The 21,977-nt window shown below is 41.0% G+C and overlaps 1 protein-coding gene across 5 annotated transcripts in view; it reads right to left on the reverse strand.

Moving 5' to 3' along the window:
* Positions 1-18,513, reverse strand: part of DNAAF9 (dynein axonemal assembly factor 9) — a 169,920-nt gene extending 151,407 nt beyond the window's left edge. For all 5 annotated transcript variants that reach the window (XR_005722339.1, XR_005722340.1, XM_040247852.1 and 2 more), the window contains exon 1: positions 18,054-18,513. Coding sequence is in view for 3 of the 5 variants with exons in the window: in XM_040247852.1 (XP_040103786.1) it covers positions 18,054-18,136 (83 nt within the window). In the remaining 2 variants the exon portion in view is untranslated. The remainder of the gene's footprint in view (positions 1-18,053) is intronic.
* Positions 18,514-21,977: the final 3,464 nt, after the last annotated feature.

The raw sequence follows: 21,977 nt of genomic DNA on the forward strand, positions 1-21,977 counted from the left end.
GCTTTTTAATATGCCATCTAGGTTTATTATAACTTTCCTTCCAAGCAGCAAGCATCTTTTAATTTCATGCCTGCAGTTACTGTCAGAAGTGATCTTTAGAGCCCAGGAAAATAAAATGTCATTGCCTCCACTTTTTCTCTTTCTATTTTCCATGAAGTCTATGGCCATATCACCCTGAACACACCTGATCTCACCTATTTGCCATGAAGTGATGGGACCTGATGCCATGATTTTAGTTTTTTAAAAAAATGTTGAATTACAAGCCAGCCTTTTCACTCTCCTCTTTCGCCCCCATCAAGAGGTTCTTTAGTTCCTCTCCACTTTCTGCCATTAGAATTGTATCATCTGCATATCTGAGGTTGTTGATATTTGTCCCAGCAATCTTGATTCCAGCTTGTCATTCATCCAGTCCAACATTTCACATGATGCGCTCTGCACAGAAGTTAAATATACAGGGTGACAATATACAGCCTTGTCATACTCCTTTCCCAATTTTGAACCAGTCAGCTGTTCCATGTTAGGTTCTGATTGTTGCTTCTTGACCCGCAAACAGGTTTCTCAGGAGACAGGTAAGGTGGTCTGGTGTTCTTATTTCTTGAAGAATGTTCCACAGTTTGTTGTGATCCACACAGTCAAAGGCTTTAGCATACTCAATGAAGTAGAAGTAGATGTTTTTCTGGAATTCCCTTGCTTCCTCTATGGTCCAGTGAATGTTGGCAATTTGATCTCATAGATTAGAGAGATGCAAATTAAAACCACAATGAGACACTACTATACATCTACTACTAAAATAACAAATAGTGATGATATCAAATGCTGGTGATGATTCAGAGAAACTGAATCACTTGTAGATTTCTAAAGTAAATTAAAGAAGACATCAATAACAGAAATACATTCATATTCCCACACTGGAACTTAATATAATATATAATATTATATATTTAATTTTTATTGGGGTATAATTGACTTACAATGTTGTGTTAGTTTCAAATGTACAGCAAAGTGAATCTGTTATAGAAATACATATATCCACTCTTTTTTAGACTCTTTTCCCATATAGGCCATCACAGAGTATTGAGTAGAGTTCCTTGTGCTATACAGTAGGTCCTTATTAGTTATCTATTTTATATATACAGTGCATATGTGTTAACTTCAATCTTTCAATCTATCCCTCCCCTCTAAGGAACTTTTTTTGAAGAAATAGAAAAATCCATCTAAAATTCGCATGAAATCCCAAGGGACTCAGGATAGACAAAACAATATTGAAAAAGAAGGATAAGCTAGAAGACATACTTCCTAACTTTAAAAGGTATTACAAAGCTACAATAATCGTTTAACAGTTTGTACTGGCATAAAGACAGACATATAGAACAATGGGATAGAATAGAGAGCACAGTAATAAACCCCTTTTGTGACTGGCTTATTTCACTTACTAATAATATAAAGTGCTCACGGTCAAATGATTTTTGAGAAATGTACCAAGATTGAGAAAGGAGAGTTTTTTCAACAAATGATTTTAAGAAAACTTTATAGGGTAATTATTAACTGAAAAAAAAATTTGAACTCTGACTTTACACCATACACAAAATCTAACTCAGAATAAAGACCTAAATGTAAAACTAAAACTATACAAAATTTTTTAGAAGAAAATATACAGGAAAAGCCTCATAACACTGGATTTGGCAATGATTTCCTGTTATGACACCATAAACACAGACAACAAATGAGGCTAATATCCAGAATACATAAAGAACTTCTATAACTCAACCATAAATAACTCAAAATGGGCAAAGAACACGACAAGACATTTCTCCAAATTAGATATCTAAATAGCCAATAAACATGAAAAGATAAAAGATATTCAACATCACTAATCATCAGGGCAATGCAAATCAAACTCACAAAGAGATATTACTGCCACACAAATTAACATGGCTACTATCAAAAAAGCAGAAGACATGAAGTTTAGCAAGGATAAGAAGAAATCAGAACCTCTGTACTTCATTAGTAGAAATGTAAAATTACAGTTGCTATGGAAAACAGTACAGTGTTCCTCAGAAAATTAAACACAGAATTAATTACCAAATGATCCAACAATTGCACTTCTGGGTATATAGTCCAAAGAAACAAAAGCAAGTCTCAAAGAGATATCTGTACACCCGTGATCACAGCAGCATTATTCACAATAGTCAAAAGGTAAAAGCAACCCAAGTGTCTATGTGTGCTAAGTCACTTCAATTGTGTCTGACTGTGTGTGACCCTATGGACTGTAGCCTGCCAGACTCCTCTGTCCAGGGGATTATCCAGGCAAGAATACTGGAGTGGGTTGCCATCCCCTTTTCAGGGGATCTTCCCAACCTAGGGTCTGAACCCATGTCTCTCATGTCTCCTGCACAGGCAGGCAGGTTTCTTACCACTAGTGCCACCTGATAAACTGTGCTATATACCTACAATGGAATATCATTTGATCTTAAAAAGGACAGAAATTCTGACACATGATAATACATGAATAAGCCTTAAGGACCTTACAGTAAGTGAAATAAGCCAGTCTCGAAAGGACAAATATTGTATGATCCCATTTTTATGAGGTACTTACAACAGACAAATTCACAAAGACAGAAAGTAGAATGGCGGTTGCCAGGGGATGAGGGGGTGAGGTGGAGGGAAGGAGTGGGGAGTTATTGCTTAACAGGCACCAGAGTTTCAGTTCTGCAAGATGAAGAGTTCTGTGGACGGATACTGGATACTGGTGAATGTAGCACAGTAAGGTAGAAACACTCAATGCCACTGAACTGGACACTGAAAACAGTTTAGATGGCAAATTTTATGCATATTCCGCCACAGTTTAAAGAATTTTAAGTTTAAAGAAGCCAATGTCATGTAAAACAGAAAAAACAGAGGGAGAATTCTTGTAATAAAGAATAGTAAGTCAGTGCAACTTATTAACCTTAATTTGATTTAAACAAAACCAACCAACCAACCCAAGGGAAACATCTATAAGACATCTGACAAAAATCTGAGTTTGCCTTGGAAGTATATTACATACTAATAGAATATTATTATCTACTGTCCAGGGCATATTCAAATTTACTATCAATTTTCTTAGCTGAGGTAATATGGTGATTACATAGTAGAATGTCCTTTTTCTTAGCAGATGCATGAGGCAGTATTTAGGAGTTAAGTGCCATGATGTCTACAAATTGAAGAGTTTAACAGAAAAAAAAGAATGAAAAAAGAAAAAGTAAAGACAATGCACACAGGCAAAGAGTCAAAACTGGTAAATCTAATTGATGGGTATATCCTTGTACTATTCTTTCATTTTTTCTGTATTGTTTGTACATTTTCATAATAAAAATTTGGGGCTGGAGATAAGGGAGAGCATGTGGAGTAACTCAGGGGTTTGGAAGTAGCAGAATTTAAACTGCAAGATGATTAAGATTAAAGTACGAAAACTCTATCCCTGGGAAATGGTTGCCTATCCATCCCCACTTTCTCATGTTTAATTTAAGATTCATCTTGCAATCATTCTCTGCACTAGAAAGATTTCATTAAGTTGGTCCTTTGGTCCATTTCCCAATCCTGGCTGACTACCAAAGTTACCAAGAGCTCGAGTTTTCAAACTCAGAACCAGCCAGTGACAAAAAGCATTAACAGGGGTCATGTGACCAGGAAAAGCCAGTTCCCCAACTACTGCTATAGGAAACCAAGACAGGAGCAAAAAGAGGGTTTTTTTGGCCAAATCAAGTAGAAGCAAATAAAATGTAGGAAGATCTTTCTCTTCCCAGAGTAAAACATTAATAACATTTTCTTGTAAAATGGGTAGATATAAATTTAGTTCTTTTTTTCCTTTGAACATTTTCTTGCTTCCCAAATTTAATTTTTGACTAGAACAAAGCCTATTATTTATCACTGAACCATTAAACTTTTCATTTACTGAAAATTTATCTATTTATAAAACACCTGTTAAGTATAAAGAAAACCACAATATTCATATTCCAAGCACTCAGAATTAACCTACATTAGTGCCTTTTTCAGTTATGTAAAGTATTAATTTATTGTCCTTTTTTATTTAAAAATCGAAACACTACATATGAAACTCAAGTTTTCACTATTCCCCACCCCCCGAGGTCACCATTATGAGTCTTCTTTGTATCCATCCAGTCTTTTTTCCCTTTTTTTTCAGTAGAAACATTCAATTCAGTTCAGTTGCTCAAAAACACACACCAAACCCAGCAACAGCACTGCCCTGTAGCTTTCAGGTCTACCTGAACAAAAGCTAGCACATCCTGAGTAGAAGGCCTGTGGTCACCTACAACGTTACAAAGCTCCTCCTTTAGAATACCTGCAGAGGGTCACAAAACATGACTAAACAACAACAATGAACGCACAGCAGACCCAGTAATACAGTTTCTATCAAATATGCTGCTTGTATACTCTACTATACTTCTCACTTTCGTTGGATTCAGGCTCAAAATCTAGACATGACAGATGATACAGCAAAAACAAGACCTAAACAGCAGTCTGCCCAGATCACAAGGCTAAGTAAACATTAACAGCATCAGAACCTGAGTGACCAACTATCCTGGCTCTGAACTTTTCTTTCTGATATACCTCACTGATTTCCTGACAACAAAGTTAGCCTCAGACACAGTATTTCTGAATTCTAAACAATCACCTCTGTTCTTCCCACCGTCCATTTTATACTTAATAGTAAGTTCACTGCTCACTGCCGTTATAACAATTACTATATATATAGCTAAGTATATCTTGTTTGTGTTTCATTATCATGGTTCCCTGGAAATGGGAGAAATTTTGCAATTTTTATTTTTGTCTGTTTTTCTTCATGATTTATGCTTTTTGATTTTTAAAACCAAACTATTAAAACATGAACATATTCTCCTTATATGCTTTGTGTTTTAGATGTTTTACAAAGTAAATGCTCACACCAATCTGAATCACTTCATCCTATAAAACTGCTGTGAACAGTCTGATATAATACAGTTAATACATAGTTTGGGTGAGTTTTTGGGGAGAGAGTTGTTTTTCATTTCACTGTTTTTACATAAAATCAAAATAATGAGATATGTAACTGCTCTGCAATGTGCTTTTTTTTACTTAACAATATACCTCAAGATCTTTCCAAGATAGTAAATAGAACACAACCTCATTTTTAAAACTGTTGTACTATATCCTTTTGCTTTTATTTAACAAGACACTATGATTGAACATTCATGATTTTTATTATTTCTGCAAACAGCAAACAATGTTCCAATGAGCAAACTTATAAAGCCATCTTTGGCACAAGTCAAAAAAAAGCTGGCTTAAAACTCAATACTCAGAAAACTACGATCATGGCATCTGATCTTATCACTTCATGGCAAACAGATGAGGCAAACGGAGAAACAGTGACAGATTTCATTTTCTTGGGCTCCAAAATCACTGCAGGCTGTGACTGCAGCCACAGAATTAAAAGATGCTTGCTCCTTGGAAGAAAAGCTAAGACAAACCTAGACAGTGTATTAAAAAGCAGATACATCACTCTGCTGACAAAGGACTGTATAGTCAAAGCTGTGGTTTTTCCAGCAGTCATGTACAGATGTGAGAGTTGGACCATAAAGAAGACTGAGCACCAAAGAACTGAAGCTTTTGAACTATAGTGTTGGAGAAGACTCTTGAGAGTCCCTTGGACTGCAAGGAGGTCCAACCAGTCAATTCTAAAGGAAATCAACCCTGAATATTCATTGGAAGGACTGATGCTGAAGCTGAAGCTCCAATACTCTGGCCACCTGATGCAAAGAGCTGACTCACTGGAAAAGACCCTGATGCTGGTAAAGATTGAGGGCAGAAGAAGGGGGCGACAGAGGATGAGATGGTTGGATGGCATCATCCACACAGTGGACATGAGTTTGAGTAAACTCCAGGAGATAGTGAAGGACAGGGAAGCCTTGCGTGCTACAGTCCACAAGGTGGAAAACAGTCAGACAAGACTTACCTGCTGAACACGAACAGCAACAAATTTTCTGCAAGGCAGAGACTAGCATGGCCAAGTAAGAGGTATCTGCATTTAAAAATTTGAGAAATTTTGCTAAATTGTTTTCTTAAAACATTCATCTATAATATACCAGAATACCTGTTTCCCCATAACTTCTAAACCATGTATTACCACTCTTGAACTATTAATGTAATAGTTAGAAGTCTCCTTGTCAGACAGTTGTCCCTTGGTATCCATGAAGGATTGATTCCAGGAACCCCTCAGATACTAAATTTGCAGATGTTCAAGTCCCTTAAATAAAATGTGCATAATGTAAGTTATAACCTATGCACATTATCTGGTATATTTTTTAATAATGTTATGTATTTACTAATTTTTGGCTATGCTAGGTCTCCACTGCTGCACGGGAGGTAGTCTTCATAGCAGTGTGCCAGCTTCTCACTGCAGTGGCTTCTCCTGTTGTGAAGCACAAACTCCAGGGTATGTGGGCTTCAGTAGTTGCAGCACATCAGTTCAATAGTTGGAGTTCCCAGGCTCTAGAGTACAGGCTCAATAGCGGTGGTCCATGGGCTCAGCTGCTCTGTGGCATTTGAGATCTTCCTGGACCAGGGAGCGAACCCGTGTCTCCTGAATTGATGGGTGGATTCATCATCACTGAGCCACCAAGGAAGCTCCCCAGTATATTTTATATCATCTCTAGATTACTTAGAAAGTTAAGAAAGTTAAGTCGCTCAGTCATGTCCGACTCTTTGCGACCACATGGACTGTAGCCCACCAGGCTCCTCCCTCCATGGGATTCTCCAGGCAAGAATACTGGAGTGGGTTGCCATTTCCTTCTCCAGGGGATCTTTCCAACCCAGGGATCCAGCCCAGGTCTCCCGCATTAGAGGCAGACACTTTAACCTCTTAGCCACAAGGGAAGAGATTACTTAACCTAATATAAATGCTATGTGGGTGGTTGTAAATACAATGTAAATGGTACTTAAATCGTTGCTTGTGGATGGCAAATTCAAGTTTTGCTTTTTGGAACTTTCCTAAATTAAAAAAATATATTTTTGATTTGAGTGGTTGAATCCATGGATGCAGAACCTGTGGGTCTTAAGGGCTGACTGTACCATTACTTCATTTAGGATTTTTGCAGTTGTTATTTTCCTTTATAATCTCTTTGTCAAACACGAGGATAATGCTAGCATCCGAGAACAAGTGGGAAAGCTTTCTGAGGTATATAATTCATTTGGCATGTTTTCCATTTTTATCTGCCTTAGTAACATACACTATGCCTCTTCTCTACCACAGCATCCAATCATGAGTCACCCAGCAGCAAGCCAGCCCAGCTGGAGTCCTTTCCAGGGATTTTCTGTTTCAGACATAGAAGAGAAATGGCCTCTAGGGTCACAGTCCAGGAAGAATGTGGATTTGGGGCTATATGGATAGAGGCAACTATTTTGATAGCCGAGTCCCAGTTCCTGAGGCCCTACTTCTTACAACTCTTCCTATCTTGTCTCAGTTCAGTTTAGTCTCTCAGTCATGTCCGCTTTGTGACCCCATGGACTGCAGCACGCCAGGCCTCTCTGTCCATCACCAAATCCTGGAGTTTACTCAAACTCATGTCCATTGAGTCGGTGATGCCATCCAATCATCTTCTATCATCCCCTTCTCCTCCCGCCTTCAATCTTTCCCAGCATCAGGGTCTTTTCAAATGAGTCAGTTCTTCCCCTCAGGTGGCCAAAGTATTGGAGTTTCAGCTTCAACATCAGTCCTTCCAGTGAATATTCAGGAATGATTTCCTTTAGGATAGACTGGTTGGATCTACTTGCTATCCAGGGGACTCTCAGGAGTCTTCTTCAACACCACAGTTCAAAAGCATCAATTCTTCAGTGCTCAGCTTTCTTTATAGTCCAACTCTCACATCCCCAAGTGACTACTGGAAAAACCATAGCTTTGATTAGACGGACCTATGTTGGCAAAGTAATGTCTCTGCTTTTTAATATACTGTCTAGGTTGGTCATACCTTTCCTTTCAAAGAGCAAGTGTCTTTTAATTTCATGGCTGCAGTCACCATCTGCTTGTCTATCTCCCCACTATTCCTTCCAGTCAAGTAGCCAGTACATTTATTTCTTTTACTTTACTCTTTTGAGTTGGGTTTCTGTCACTTGAAACAGAAAGCATTCTTCTTATTACAAAATCAGTATAAGGAAATGTTCAGGATCAAACCATACAAATGTCTATAACTTACTTTGAAAAGCATTAAAATATAGGATGAATTGATGCGTGAATATCAGGATGACTATAAGGCAGACAGAGCAAATATATTAAGCAGAGAATCTAGGTATGAATATACATGAATGTCCACTGAAAAATTCTTTCAACTTATTTACGAGCAGTTTTCATGATAAAATATTGGGGGGAAAATCAATAACACGAGTTAGCACAAGTCATATCAGCATTAATTCAGACTTCAGGCAATGATTACAATGAGCTACTGTAGGATTACTAAGAAAAGGGTTTACGGTTTAAGAAAGCTGGCCCTGCATTAAAGTGGCAATTATTTATTCTCTCTGTGAAACAGACTTGGAAGAAAGGCAAGAAGGCAGGATGCGTCTCAAGTCAATAAATGTCCTTTCCTACTGAATTCCTTTCTGGAGCAACAACTTGCAATGGAACAAACAAACCCAACATTACTGTTGTCATGACCAATACATGGTTAAACAGTGACCATAAAGTGACTCAAACTGAAGGAACACACACACACACATACATGTGAGCATGCATGACTGAGAAATGTGTTGGCATCACCTGACTATTCAGTAACTTGAATTTTCTCCCAGCACTTTTTCATATAGTTCACCAGACCCATTAGTAATTCTTAGCAATATAACTTTCATTCCACATAGCTATTAATACCTCCCTGTGATAGAGACAGTTTCCTAATCCATATACATTCTCTCCTTCTTTTTTTTACTAATAGTATTCCGATTTGGAGCAATAATAGGCACAGCTTCTCTTCTTCTAAGTGAAGTTGCTCAATCGTGTCCGACTCTTTGCGATCCCGTGGAATGTAGCCTACCGGGCTCCGGTGTCCATGGGATTTTCTAGGCAAGAGTACTGGAGTGGGTTGCCATTTCCTTCTCCTGGGGATCTTCCCAACCCAGGGGTCGAACTCTGGTCTCCTGCACTGCAGGCAGATGCTTTACCACCTGAGTCACCAGGGAAGCCCTAGAGCTGACCAATGAGACATGCAAAAGCCATCAGGTAGAGGCTCCTAGGAAAGCCTTCTGAAGAGAAGGAACTGACACAACTAGGAAAGCTGCCTTCTTTCCTGAAAGATCTGATAGCTGGAGTTCCTGCAGTCATTCTGTGATTCTGGAGCTACAGAAAAAATGGAACCCATTTGCTAAATACAGACAAGGAAGAGGCTGGTTCCCTGATGACTTCATACTAGGAGTAGCCTGCCCTCCTCTAAACAGACATCTTTTGCAAGAGAGACTAAACCTCAAAATTAAGTCATTATTGTTAACTATCTTTTACCAGCTGCCAAATACAGTTCCTAATAGGTCCTGATAGGATTGATGCTTTTGAACTGTGGTGCTGGAGAAGACTCTTGAGAGTCCCTTGGACTGCAAGGAGATCAAACCAGTCAATCCTGAAGGAAATCAGTCCTGAATATTCATTGGAAGAATTGATGCTGAAGCTGCAGCTCTAATACTTTGGCCACCTGATGCAAAGAGCCGATTCACTGGAAAAGGCCTTGATGCTGAGAAAGATAGAAGGTAGGAGGAGAAGGGGATGACAGAGGATGAGATGTTTGCATGGCATCACCAACTCAATGGACATGAGTTTAAGCAAGCTCTGGGAGATGGTGAAGGACAGAGAAGCCTGGCGTGCTTCAGTCCATGAAATCACAAAGAATAAGACACGACTGAGTGACTGAACAACAACAGATAGGTCACCTTATCTAAAATGGTTAAAACTTGCACCCAACTGCAATTCATGTCTAGACCCATTTCACAAATTGAGGTATATAAGACTCTCTACAAACTAAACATAAGAACTTCAGAAAATGCTGCTGCTGCTGCTAAGTCACTTCAGTCGTGTCCAACTCTGTGCGACCCCATAGATGGCAGCCCACCAGGCTCCCCTGTCCCCAGGATTCTCCAGGCAAGAATACTGGAGTGGGTTGCCATTTCCTTTTCCAACGCATGAAAGAGAAAAGTGAAAGTGAAGTCGCTCAGTCGTATCCGACTCTTAGCAACCCCATGGACTGCAGCCTACCAGGGTCCTCTGTCCATGGGATTTTCCAGGCAAGAGTACTGGAGTGGGGTGCCATTGCCTTCTCCACCCACCACAAATGGAAAAATGGTATCTCAAAGTCTATCACTACACTTTACTGAAAGAATATATTGTTTTCCATTTTTTTTCTTTTTCTCCAGCCTTCTCTGAGCATTTCCACACACAATCTGCTCTTTGGAAAGTAAGTTCACAGGTCTTCATTCAGAAGGCATCCACAATTACTTTCCCGCATTTCTCTGACTGTTAAAAGCATGCCAAAATATAAATGCAATGTTGAGTCCTGACCTGAATCTTGGAATAGAAAAAAGACATTAGTGGAAAAATTGGGCAAATCCAAATGAAGTTTGGAGTAATAAACTCCAAGTAAACAAAAATTTACTTAGTAAACTAATATGAAATACAAATATTAATTTCTTAGCTTTGATAAATGCACCATGTCAACATTAGAGGAAGCAGGGTAAAGGTCATATAGGAACACTATATACCATATTTGCAACTCGCCTATAAATATTATTTCAAAGAAGCAGCTTAAAACAAAATTAGCTAACTTTCCCTCACCAGGGTTCAAAATCACAGATGTTGTTTAGTCACTAAGTCATGTCTAACTCTTTTGTGATCCCAGGGACTGTAGCCTGCCAGGCTCCTCCTCTGTCCATGGGATTTTTCCAGGCAAGAATACTGAAGTGGGTTGCCATTTCCTTCTCCAGGGGATTTTCCTGGTCCAGGGATCAAACCCACATATCCTGCACTGGCAAGCGGATTCTTTACCACTGAGCCACCAATGAAGCCCCAAATTACAGATAACAGTTTTAAATACCCAAGTCACAAACTGCTTTTTCTTTTCTTCTTAATTTCAGGGCACAAAAACAATGTGTAAACTGTAGAACTCTTGAGGGCATCTGCATCTCATTAACTCCCCATCTCCAAAAATCAGAACATCACAGAAGAGCCCAAGAGCTAGGAAACACTGTTAAAATACTGTGCCCTATTGATGCAACAACACAGTCATCCCAAACCTATGTGAAAACAAGCAGACAGAGGCTTGCTTTTCAAAATGTCGCTTTTACAAAAGACCTACCGGTTTTCAGTAACTGAAAGAAATTTGAAGAGGGTCTTTGCTTTTATGAAAAAAAGATGAAAAACAGAGATAGCCACCATCTGTTTTACAGTGGAGCAACGAGAGTGGCACTGCCAAGCTCATTCCTGGTAACTACACTCAGCATCTCAGCAACAGTTTTGAACCGTGTCTGTGAGCATCTCTGCTTCATCCTGATTTATTCTGTGCCTGTTAGCAAGACGTGTTTTAAAGTAATTGTTTCTTCACTTTATGCCATTTCAGTTTACAAAAGTTTTCCTGGGAAGGCCCTACTTTCTAAGAGTTGGGTGAAATCCATACATAGTCCTCCACCCCTGGTTCAGAAGTAAGGTCATAAAAAAATAAGTAAGCAAACCCTTTTTACTTCTATAAGCACCAAACCAAGCCTCCCTGACCAACATCCCAGTAAGTACACTGAAGGTGAAACTTCCCATCTTCATACATACAAGGTCATATCTTGCTCTGCATTTTGAGTTCTCCTAAGGCAGGAACAGTGAAAATTTTTATTTTCTTGGGCTCCAAAATCGCTGAGGACGGTGACTGCAGCCATGAAATTAAAAGATGCTTGTTCCTTGGAAGAAAAGCTATAACAAACCTAGTCAGCATACTAAAAAGCAGAACCATTACTTTGCCAACAAAAGTCAGTATAGTCAAAGCTATGGTTTTTCCAGTAGTCATGTACAGATGTCAGAATTGGACCATAAAGAAGGATGAGCATCGAAGAACTGATGCTTTCAAACTGCGCTGCTGGAGAAGACTCTTTGAGAGTCCGTTGGGCTGCAAGGAGATCAAATCAGTTAATCCTAAAGGAAATCAATCCTGCATATCCACTGGAAGGACTGAGCTGAAGCTGAAGCTCCAATACTTTGGCCACCTGATGCAAAGAGCCAACTCACTGGAAAAGACCCTGATGCTGGGAAAGATAAGGCAGGAGGACAAGGAGAACACTATATACCATAGAGGATGAGATGGTTAGATGGCATCACTGACTCAATGGATATGAATCTGAGTAATCTCTGGGAGATGGCGAAGGTTGGTGTGTCTCAGTCCATGAGGTCGCAAAAAGTTGGATACAACTGAGTGACTGAACACCAACAACAAAGGCAGGGACAATTACTGTTTCTGTAGATCTGTAAACCCAAAAAAGAACCATGGGTACTGGCCAATAAACATCACCTGAAGAGATAATCTGCCTCTGGGAGGCTTTACTTAAGCCCTCTCAATAGAACATCACTACGATTAACCACTTTCCCACCATTTAGCTTACAACTGTGAGTCTTCATTCTCTGAACACCCAATAGCCCACAGTTTCACCTATAATTATTCTCTATTCATTCAACAAATAATTAGTGCAAGCAGTGTTTCACAATAGCTAACAACAGCAGTTCACATTTATTGAGTACTATGTGCCAGACACTGACCTAAGCACTAAGGCAAGCAATATGGGAAATGGCAACCAAAAAATGGTCCCAACTCTTTGGTAATTTCCAGGAGCCAACAAAGAAGGCCCTTTCTTATGAGCCTTTAACAAGGAAGAAATCTCACCTATACATGGTATAGAACTCCAGCACAGGAGCTCCTTGGTCAGACTTTTGGCTAAAGCACACCCCATTCAGTGACTGATAAAGGGTGCATGGAAAGTCAAACTATGAAATCTTACATGTGTGAAATGTTTTTATCCTTCCCTCACCTGCCTGAGAATTTGGTTGGATACAGGATTCTGAGTAGGAATCCATTTTCTTTTAGTAAGCACTGTTTGCTCCATTATCCTCTAGCATCCAATCTTATGGTTCCTGACTCTATGTGATTTGTAGATATCCTTGTCTCTTTATAGTGCTCAAAAATGTCATGATGCTATGCCACGCATGCATATTTTTAAATTAATTGTGCTGGATTTCTGGAGGGTTGTTTTAATCTGGAAACACAGACTTTTTGAGAAACTGTATTTTATACTGGATGATTTGTTCATCCCAACAAATAATAACCACTCACTATCCCTTCTTGTCACAGACATCTGCAATAGGTCACTCAGTCCTCCACATTCCCTCAAGATTTTGGCTTCTGGACCACTGTCTCTTTGCTATTACTACTCCCAACTTAATTCATGATGATCTCAATTCTCACTGACCTTCTACTATCCTTACCTCCCAGTTCCTTTACTCCTATCTTCCAATGATGTCCTCTATCCTAGGGGTCTCCAACCCCTGGATGACAAACCAGTACTGGTCTATGGCTTGTTAGGAACCAGGCTGCACAGCAAGAGTCGTGAGCAAGTGAAGCCTCATGTGTATTAACAGCCACTCTCCAACTGCTAGCATCACTGGAGCTCGAAACCTACGGCACTTAAATCATTCCAAAACCATTCTCCCCACCCCCAACTCTGGTCTTCTATGAAACCAGTCCCTGGTGCCAAAAAGATTGGAGACCACTGCTCTATCCTACCTCTGCCACTCCCTCCCCAACTGCCCACATCCAAGGAGCTTAATACATCTTAGGGTAAAACATTCAACATGGTAACTGGGTCTCATCTTAAATTTAACCAAATGGGTACTTGGTGCTATCTGGCAATCCAAAAATATTTCCTTATTCATCTCATTTTTCCCCACTCTCCTGGATAAATTTCACACCTGCTTTCTCCTCAAACTTCCAACACCTCTCTCACTCTTCATTTTTAGCTGAAGACCTTCCTTCTTATTTAACTGAGAATATGAAGTAATAAGAAGAGAACTTTCACTCTGCCCCACTACCAAGCTAACAATGCACCAGTACTTGGGTCAGTAGAATCACCACAGATGAACCATTGTCCACGTATCTATCTAGCTTGAGCCAACATATCCATTTATATCCTAGACTCCATTCCCTCTCTCTACTCAAGGACTTCACCCCTGCAATTGTCCCTTCTCTCTCTTAATCATCAATTTGCTTCTCTGTACTCCAACATCCTGTTAACTTACAAACATGCTATCTGCCCACCTAAAAACAAAAAAGAACTCTAACATTTCACGCTCCTCCAGCCACAGCCTTATTACTCTGCTCTCCCTTTTAACAATCCTTGAAATAACATCACTATAACTCTTTGCTCACTGTCTTCCTCTCCTAGTTTCTCCTGAATCCACTACACCAAAACTGTTTTGTCAAGGTCATCAATGACCTCTGTATTACCAAATCTAATTGTCTATGCTAACATTTATCATTAGACTATGACTGTCCTTGATTCTTCCCTTATCTCAGGAGGTAGGAATCCATTTTCCCTCAAAATCTGGAAGACATTGGTACACTGTCTTTTCTACACAGGAAATCCCAGAGTTCGGATGCTGGTCCTCTTCTCTATCTACATTTACTCCCTGGGTTTCTATCCAGTCTTGTAAGTTTAAAAAAAAACAAACAAACTTGGAGTCATCAGTAATATGAGTGGTATTTCCAGTTCCAATCTCTCTCCTGAATTCCAGACTAATACATCCAACTGCTAATGCAGTATCTCCACTTTGCTATCAATTAGGAAACTCAAAATGAACAAGGCCGAAATTGAACCCTTTTTCCAGTGTTTCCAATATGAGTAACTGGCAACTCCATTCTTTCAACTGCTGAGTCTCCCTAAGATTTATTTCTCACCATTCTGTATTATGATTTTTACTGTTTTTATCTCTCTCCACTTACAAAGAAGCTTTTGGAGGGCAGACACCCGTCTTATCTGTCTGAATTCACAACATCCAGCACAGTGTATGTTGGAATTTGCATAAAGAGGCAGTGAAATTTAAACTGTTAAACAAGTCCAAAGCAGGATCAGAGTCCTCTGCAGGAAAAGATCTTAAGTAGGAAAGCATATTTCAACTATTTCCATTGGTTCCTTAGTACAAACAAAGATAGTTATTTTGTTGGTAAAGAGTCCGCCTGCAATGCAGGAGACCTGCGTTCCATTCCTGGGTCGGTAAGATTTGCTGTAAAAGGGATAGGCTACCCACTCCAGTATTCTTGGACTTCCCTTGTGGCTCAGCTGGTAAAGAATCCACCTCCAGTGCAAGAGACCTGGATTTGATCCCTGGGTTGGGAAGATCCCCTGGAGAAGGGAAAGGCTAACCACTCCAGTATTCTGGTCTGGAGAATTCCACGGACTGTACAGTCAAATACGACTGACTTTCACTTCAGTTATTTTAATAACTCCAAAATCTCAGTGGCTTGAAAATAGGCTTATTTCCTGCTCAGTCTACATGTCAAAGATAGGTCATCTGGAAGCTAGTTCTGGTTCCCAGATTAGGACTAGTCACCATCTGGAGCACACAATCACCAAAAGAGAGGGAAAGAGTGGCAAGTTATACACCAGAAGCTTTTACCATGAAGGGATACACATCATTCCTGTGTACATTTCACTAACCAAAAGCAACTAACAAGGCCATACTCAACTTCAAGGGGGGAAGCAAGTACAACTTACCACGTGCCCAGGAGACAGAAACCCAAGATATTTGATGGACAGCACTGATGACTACCATGAGTAGCTTCCAGATCTAAGCAACAATATTTTAACTCGTGATCTCTATTTCTAGTTTGTGAAGATTAACTCCATTGCTAGAATAGTGCCACTCACTTGCAAAGTACCATCTGTGGGTCTTTAGGAATGTAACTTCACCAGTTAGGCTTGCCTCTTTAATCACTCAGGAGTCGGAGTGTAGCAAAGAAGCCCAAATATGGGTGATAGCCAAGTAGTGAGAACAAACCTGGTAGGAACATTCAGTGTCATAATCAGGGAAAGGCTTGACTGAATGAGTAAGAAAAGTATGTTCAGTTAAAAACGGCAGGGAAAGGAGGGAAACTTTCACCAAATTTCTTTTACCAAAAGTATACAAACACCAGGCCTTGAGGTACCTGGTACTATCCTTGTCCTAACAAGTTTCACTCAAACCACATGGCGGAAAATTCGAAATTTGAATATGATTAGTAAAGTTAGCGAACATTAATGTTTTTAACAAAATAAAACAAAAAACTACTTACAAAAAAAAAAGCATGCTGCCATGCTACCAGAAGCAAGGAAGGAAGCAGTTATTTTAGAGATGGATTTTACAGGGAAGTTCTTTTTTCCTTAAAAGACTCGACTTCAAAGCTTAAGATGATAGGGAAAAACCCAAGTCTACAAAGGCCTTGGATTTAAAGGGTGGCTGCCCAAGTTCTAAGTACCCAGTGCAGTTTCTATTGTATTCAACATTCAAATACTTTGTAACAGTGAAACTGGCTGCCAGAAACGTTAAAACAGACTGGAGACGGTTACCATAAGCAGCTAAACAATTGGAACCGTGAAGCCCAATGGAATTCCACTGAAGAGCAGAAGAGGAATCCAACTATGTCACCTGTCACCAGCCAAATCAGAAGCAATTAAGATCCCCAAATGAAACCAAGGGTATCTAGTCCCACCTTCTCTATGCTTTATTCAACAAACATGCAGTTAGTAGCTGGGGTGGAAGAAGGAATCTCAGTATGAGAAGGACATGATTCTAAGATTTAGCTCTTATTCGTCACTAATCTGGTGGAGTTAAAATAAAAACAAAGGGATAAAAAACATTTTCGAGCAAAAATTTTAAAATACAATGCCTTAAATACCATAACAAAGATACGGGAAAGACTGTTTTCACAGGTAAGGTGAGAACCTTCTTTCAAAGGAACACTATATTTGCTTTGCTAAAGAGCTAGAATCGAGAAAAAGCAAACAAAGCAAACAAAAACCCTCTTCTGGTTTAATGACAATTTAGCAGAACCAAAGCCCATTTCTCTCTCTTCCTCTATTCTCAACGGTCTCTGCCACAAGCCCTCCATTATTCCATCATCCGCACTTCGCTGACGGCCCCAACCCAGTTCCATCACAAACGACACCAAGACTATTAAGGTCAGTTCCAAAGGCACAGGGAGCAGATAGTAGAAATAAATCTTCATATACAGGAAGGTAGTGAGGACCCTCCCTATACTGAGGCACTCCGGGGCCTTTGTCTCTAGGTTCTGTGGCCTGGGGTCCGCAGCTTTGGGGGATTCTGGCCCCCTTTCCCTACGCAGTTGTTGCCTCCTGCGCCCCTAGTGACCTCCACCTCTCCTCAATCTGAGCTCCTCATCATGGAGTGAGGGAGCGACTCAGGACAGGGAAGGGGAAGTGCGGAAACGCGCAGTATGGAAGATGCGGTCCGGGTGGGTGTTTGTGTAGGGGGAGGGAGGGGGCAGACGCAATGCAGAGGGAAGGTTCTAAACGAGACCTGCTCCTTCAGGGGAGCAAGGCAGGTCAGCCATTTCTAGGTAAACCAATATGGGGTTCTATACAGGGGAGCTATTGTGAGGGGACGTCTCCAATGATGGCCATTTCTGGGAGAAATATTCTACGGGGAAGGCAAGCGAGTTAATCAGCCACTGTGCAGGTCCTCGATAAGTGAATCTTTTCAGGGTGAAATGTTCTGTGGGGGTGGGGATGTCATAGCAGGGGGGTCTTCACAGGGGATCCGTTGTGGGGTTGTCGACAAGGAAGCTATTGTGGGAGCCTCGGCACCAGGCGCCGTTCCTCGGGAAACGTTCCTCAGGAAACTGTTCAGGGAAAAACCTCCGCTAGGAAGCCATATCGGACCACGCCCTTCGGCGAGCAGCGTCGCCAGACCCCAACAGCCCGCAACCCCTCGCCCGCCCCTTTGAGGCCTCGTCCCCCTGTACCTGACGGAGGGCGACCCTCGGCCAGGGCCGCCGAGGGAACGCGCCCGGGTCAGCCCCACCCGGTGCGGGGGATACGCGTCCATTGCAGTCGACAGCGGAGGAGGACCGAGCCGCTGCGAGGGTCGCTCAAGCCTGAGGGGCGGCTTCAGGCCCACTTCTGCCAGGCGGGGCGGCTGGGCGTGCCGGGTGGGCGGGGGGCGCAGCGTGCAGGAGCACGGCGGGGGCGGAGCCCGACGCGCGCAAAGGGCGCGGCTGTGGGCGTCTGCAGTGGGTAGGGGGCGGGTACAGGGTCGCAGGGCCGAGTCCTCCTTAAGCTTCGAGGCGGTTGCGTCGGATGCTGCGAGCGCGGTTGCCCAGAGTTAAGGCTACCACGCCGCCGCTCTGCCCTGTCTTCAGGCTCCGTATCGTGTAGTCGGACTGTGCGGCGCTGCCAGCCACGCACAGAGGCGCTCCCAGGGGCGGGGCCTCGTTCCTCCCCGCCCCGCTCAGCCGCCTACGGCCTCCTGCAGAACCTTCAGAAGCTGCTGCACCTCGCCGGCACGGGGGGCAGACTCGAATGCCGCTTGGGTGCTCGGATCGCGTATCCCGGTCTCCCAGGAGTGTACCTTGCTGCAATTTCTACACCCGCTGCTAATCAACTACGCATCCTCCCTTCAAACATTCAGCCGATTTCTAGCCGACCTCGGGTTAGCAATGCGCGCCTAGCCTTGCACAGACTTTAGGGGTTCACAGGGGCCCAGAGGATCCCTGCCTTTTACAGTTTAGATTCTAAGTCGACCCGTTTCCGACCGCAGGGCCATGTGTAAGAAAGCAAATCCCACCGAACCTCAGTCTTATGTATAATTGACAGTTTCCAGGCATTATATATATATGGGATATATTTGATGATTTTGGCCTGCGTCATATACTGACTTTGTCAGGATGCCCTAAATGTCCTATATTCGTCTTTTTACAGTCAATTGGGCTTCCCTGGTTGTTCAGGCAGTAAAGAATCTGCCTGCAATGTGGGAGACCCGGGTTCCGTTCCTAAGTTGGGAACATACCCTCGAGAAGGAAATGGCAACCCACTCAAGTATTCTTGCCTGGAGAATCCCTTGGTGAGAGGAGCCCGGCGGGCTACAGCCCATGGGTTCGCAGAGTCCGACAGGACTGAGCGACTAACACTTTCACTCTTTAACACTTCTTTCTGCCACAGTATTTTGTTCTTAAATTACTAGCTGAAAGTCCTTCCTCTACAAATAAAAGATTTGGTCAATCTCTATGGTTTTTCCAATGAGTTTGGCTGAGGGAACACCAAAAGAAGGAACTAGAAATTAAAAGTACTTGTTTTTCATTTCAAGAAAGGAAAAGATTTTCTGGCTCAAGTTCCAAGTCCTGAACAAGAAATCTCTTCACACCAGTACACTGGCTCTGCAAACCAACCAATCAGCAACAGCCTCACTCCAGTGACTTCTGAAAATCAGCCACTCAACAACAGTTTCACTCCAGTACCTAGGCTTCTGAAAGTTGCTAAATCAAAGTCAGCCTAAACCAATGTCAGCCTCAGCCAATCATTGACAGCCCCATGCTTCTAGGCGACAACCAATCAGCAAGTGCCTCACTGCGGGGGGACCAGGCTTCTAAAGGTTTAGTAGATCCTCGGCAGCGTTACTCTAATAACCTTGCCGAGGAAACTGGAACTCAGTCGCTGTACGCTCACGTTTCTGAAGTACCGCCAATCCCTGAAAGCAAGCTTCCCAAAACATTGTATAAAATCCGTTATGACTTTGTTAAGCGAAACTGTTCCTTACAAGGGCAGTTCTTCTTTGTAGGCAGACCGTTCACCTTTGAGTTCAATTTGCTTTTCGTAAATTCAAGTTCCTAACCCTTTCGTGACCCAATTCCCACGTACAAGTTTGGACCTTGCGACAAATGCAATGATGCAAACATTCGATTTATCAAATACAACTTTTTCAATTTTTGTGTTGGTCACTAGTGTCAATGTTTTTTGTTTTACAATGCAATCGGTTTATTCACAAAGCTATGCAATCATTTTAGAACATTTCTAGCTCTCCAAAAAGAAACCCTATACCTTTTAGTCGTCATTTTCCATTTCTTCCCAACTATCCCAACATTAGGCAACCACTAATTTCTCTGTCTGTCTCTGGATTTGCCTATTTTGAACGTTTCACATAAATGAAATCATACAGTATGTAGTCCTTTGTGTCCAACTCTTCATTTAGCATAGTGTTTGCAAGGCTCATTCGTGTTGTAGTATGTACAAGGGTTTCATTTCTATGGTTGAATAATACTCTTATTACATGGTTACCACATCTTTCTTATCCATTTATCAATTGATGGACATTTGGGTTCTTTTCATTTTTTAACTTTTTTTTAAGCGAATGCTGCTGTGAACATTCATGTACAAGTTTTTTGGTGGGTATATGATTTTAACTCTCTTGGGAATATAACTTAGGAGTGGAATTGCTGGGTAATTTTATTTACCTTTGGAAGAATTTTCAAGCTGTTTTCCAAAGCAGTTGTACCACTTACAGCCCTACTCTGGTAACTCAGATGGTAAAGAATCTGCCTGCAACGTGGGAGATCTGGGTTCCGTCCCTGGGTTGGGAAGATTCCCTGTAGGAGGGCATGGCAACCCACTCCAGTATTCTTGCCTTGAAGAATCAACGTGAACAGAGGAGCCTGCCGGGCCACAGTCCATGGGGTTGCAAAGAGTGGTACACAACTGAGTGACTAAGCACAGAACACAATTCTTTATTTATCCTAAATACAAGTCCCTTATTAGATCTACAATTTGCAAAATTTTTCTCACACTCTGTGGGTTGTCTTTTCACATCTCTGATGGTGTCCTGTGAACCACACAATTTTTAATTTTGTTGATATTGAATTTATCTATTTTGTGTTTTTTGCTTGTGCTTTTGGTGTCTTATCTAAGAAACCATTGCCTAATCCAGGGATTTAATCCCCGACATTTTCTTCTGAGTTAGTAGTTTTGGCTCTTATATATAGGTATTTGATATGGAAATTTTGTAGTTGATGTGAGGTAGAGGTTCAGCTTGATTCTTTTGCTTGTGGCTAGCTAGTTGTCTCAGAACCATTTCCCATTAAGTTGTCTTGTCACCCTTGTTGAAAATAAATTGAATTAACTCTTTTTTAATTTGCTATATTAAACCTCTAAATACCAAAATGCAAGTGTGAATTTCATGATAAATTTTCTGAACAGTGGACATTATCAAATGAGGAAAAAGTCCTCTTGAGGCTCTCTGTGGGGTATGCAAATCTACATTCAATATTGAAAATGATAGAAAGTCTGACATAAACCAGCATATAATAACAGCTAAGCATAAAAGATGTGTGGTTTCTTCAACTTGAATCATAGAAAGTGATAAAATAAAATTTTGATTATGAGAAATCTAGATGAAGAACATAAAATAATCACAGCAGAAGTAGCAGCCTCCCACGTTGTATACTGTCATCAGTCTTTCAGCTTGAATGACTCTTTGAATGTATTGCTACCAGTATTTTCTAATTCCAAAACTGGAAGCAAAATGTCAAATGCCAGGACAACACCAACTGCAATAATTTAAAATGTAATAACTCTGTTTACTACTTCAGTGATTATTAAAGCCCTAAATGCCTTATCTTTTTTATGGATTCAAGCAATGACAATGCAGAGAAATTCACTTGTGCAATACCTTTCTTGTGAAAAGGCTCACTTGTAAGGTTATTTTTAGTAAAGACTCTTCCAGATGAGACTTCAGAAACAAGAGCAAATTTTTGCAGAGGAAAAAACTCTTTCCTTTTGATTAGGAGTTAAAAATTGTACTGCTTTTGGTGGAGAAGATACAAATGATGGCAGATGTTTGCATGATGGTGCAAACATTGTTTATTCAAAGTTGAAGTAAAACACAAATTTTTTTTGGA

The sequence above is a fragment of the Oryx dammah genome, unplaced genomic scaffold (assembly GCF_014754425.2).
Source record: "Oryx dammah isolate SB20612 unplaced genomic scaffold, SCBI_Odam_1.1 HiC_scaffold_10, whole genome shotgun sequence".
Lineage (NCBI taxonomy): Eukaryota > Metazoa > Chordata > Mammalia > Artiodactyla > Bovidae > Oryx > Oryx dammah.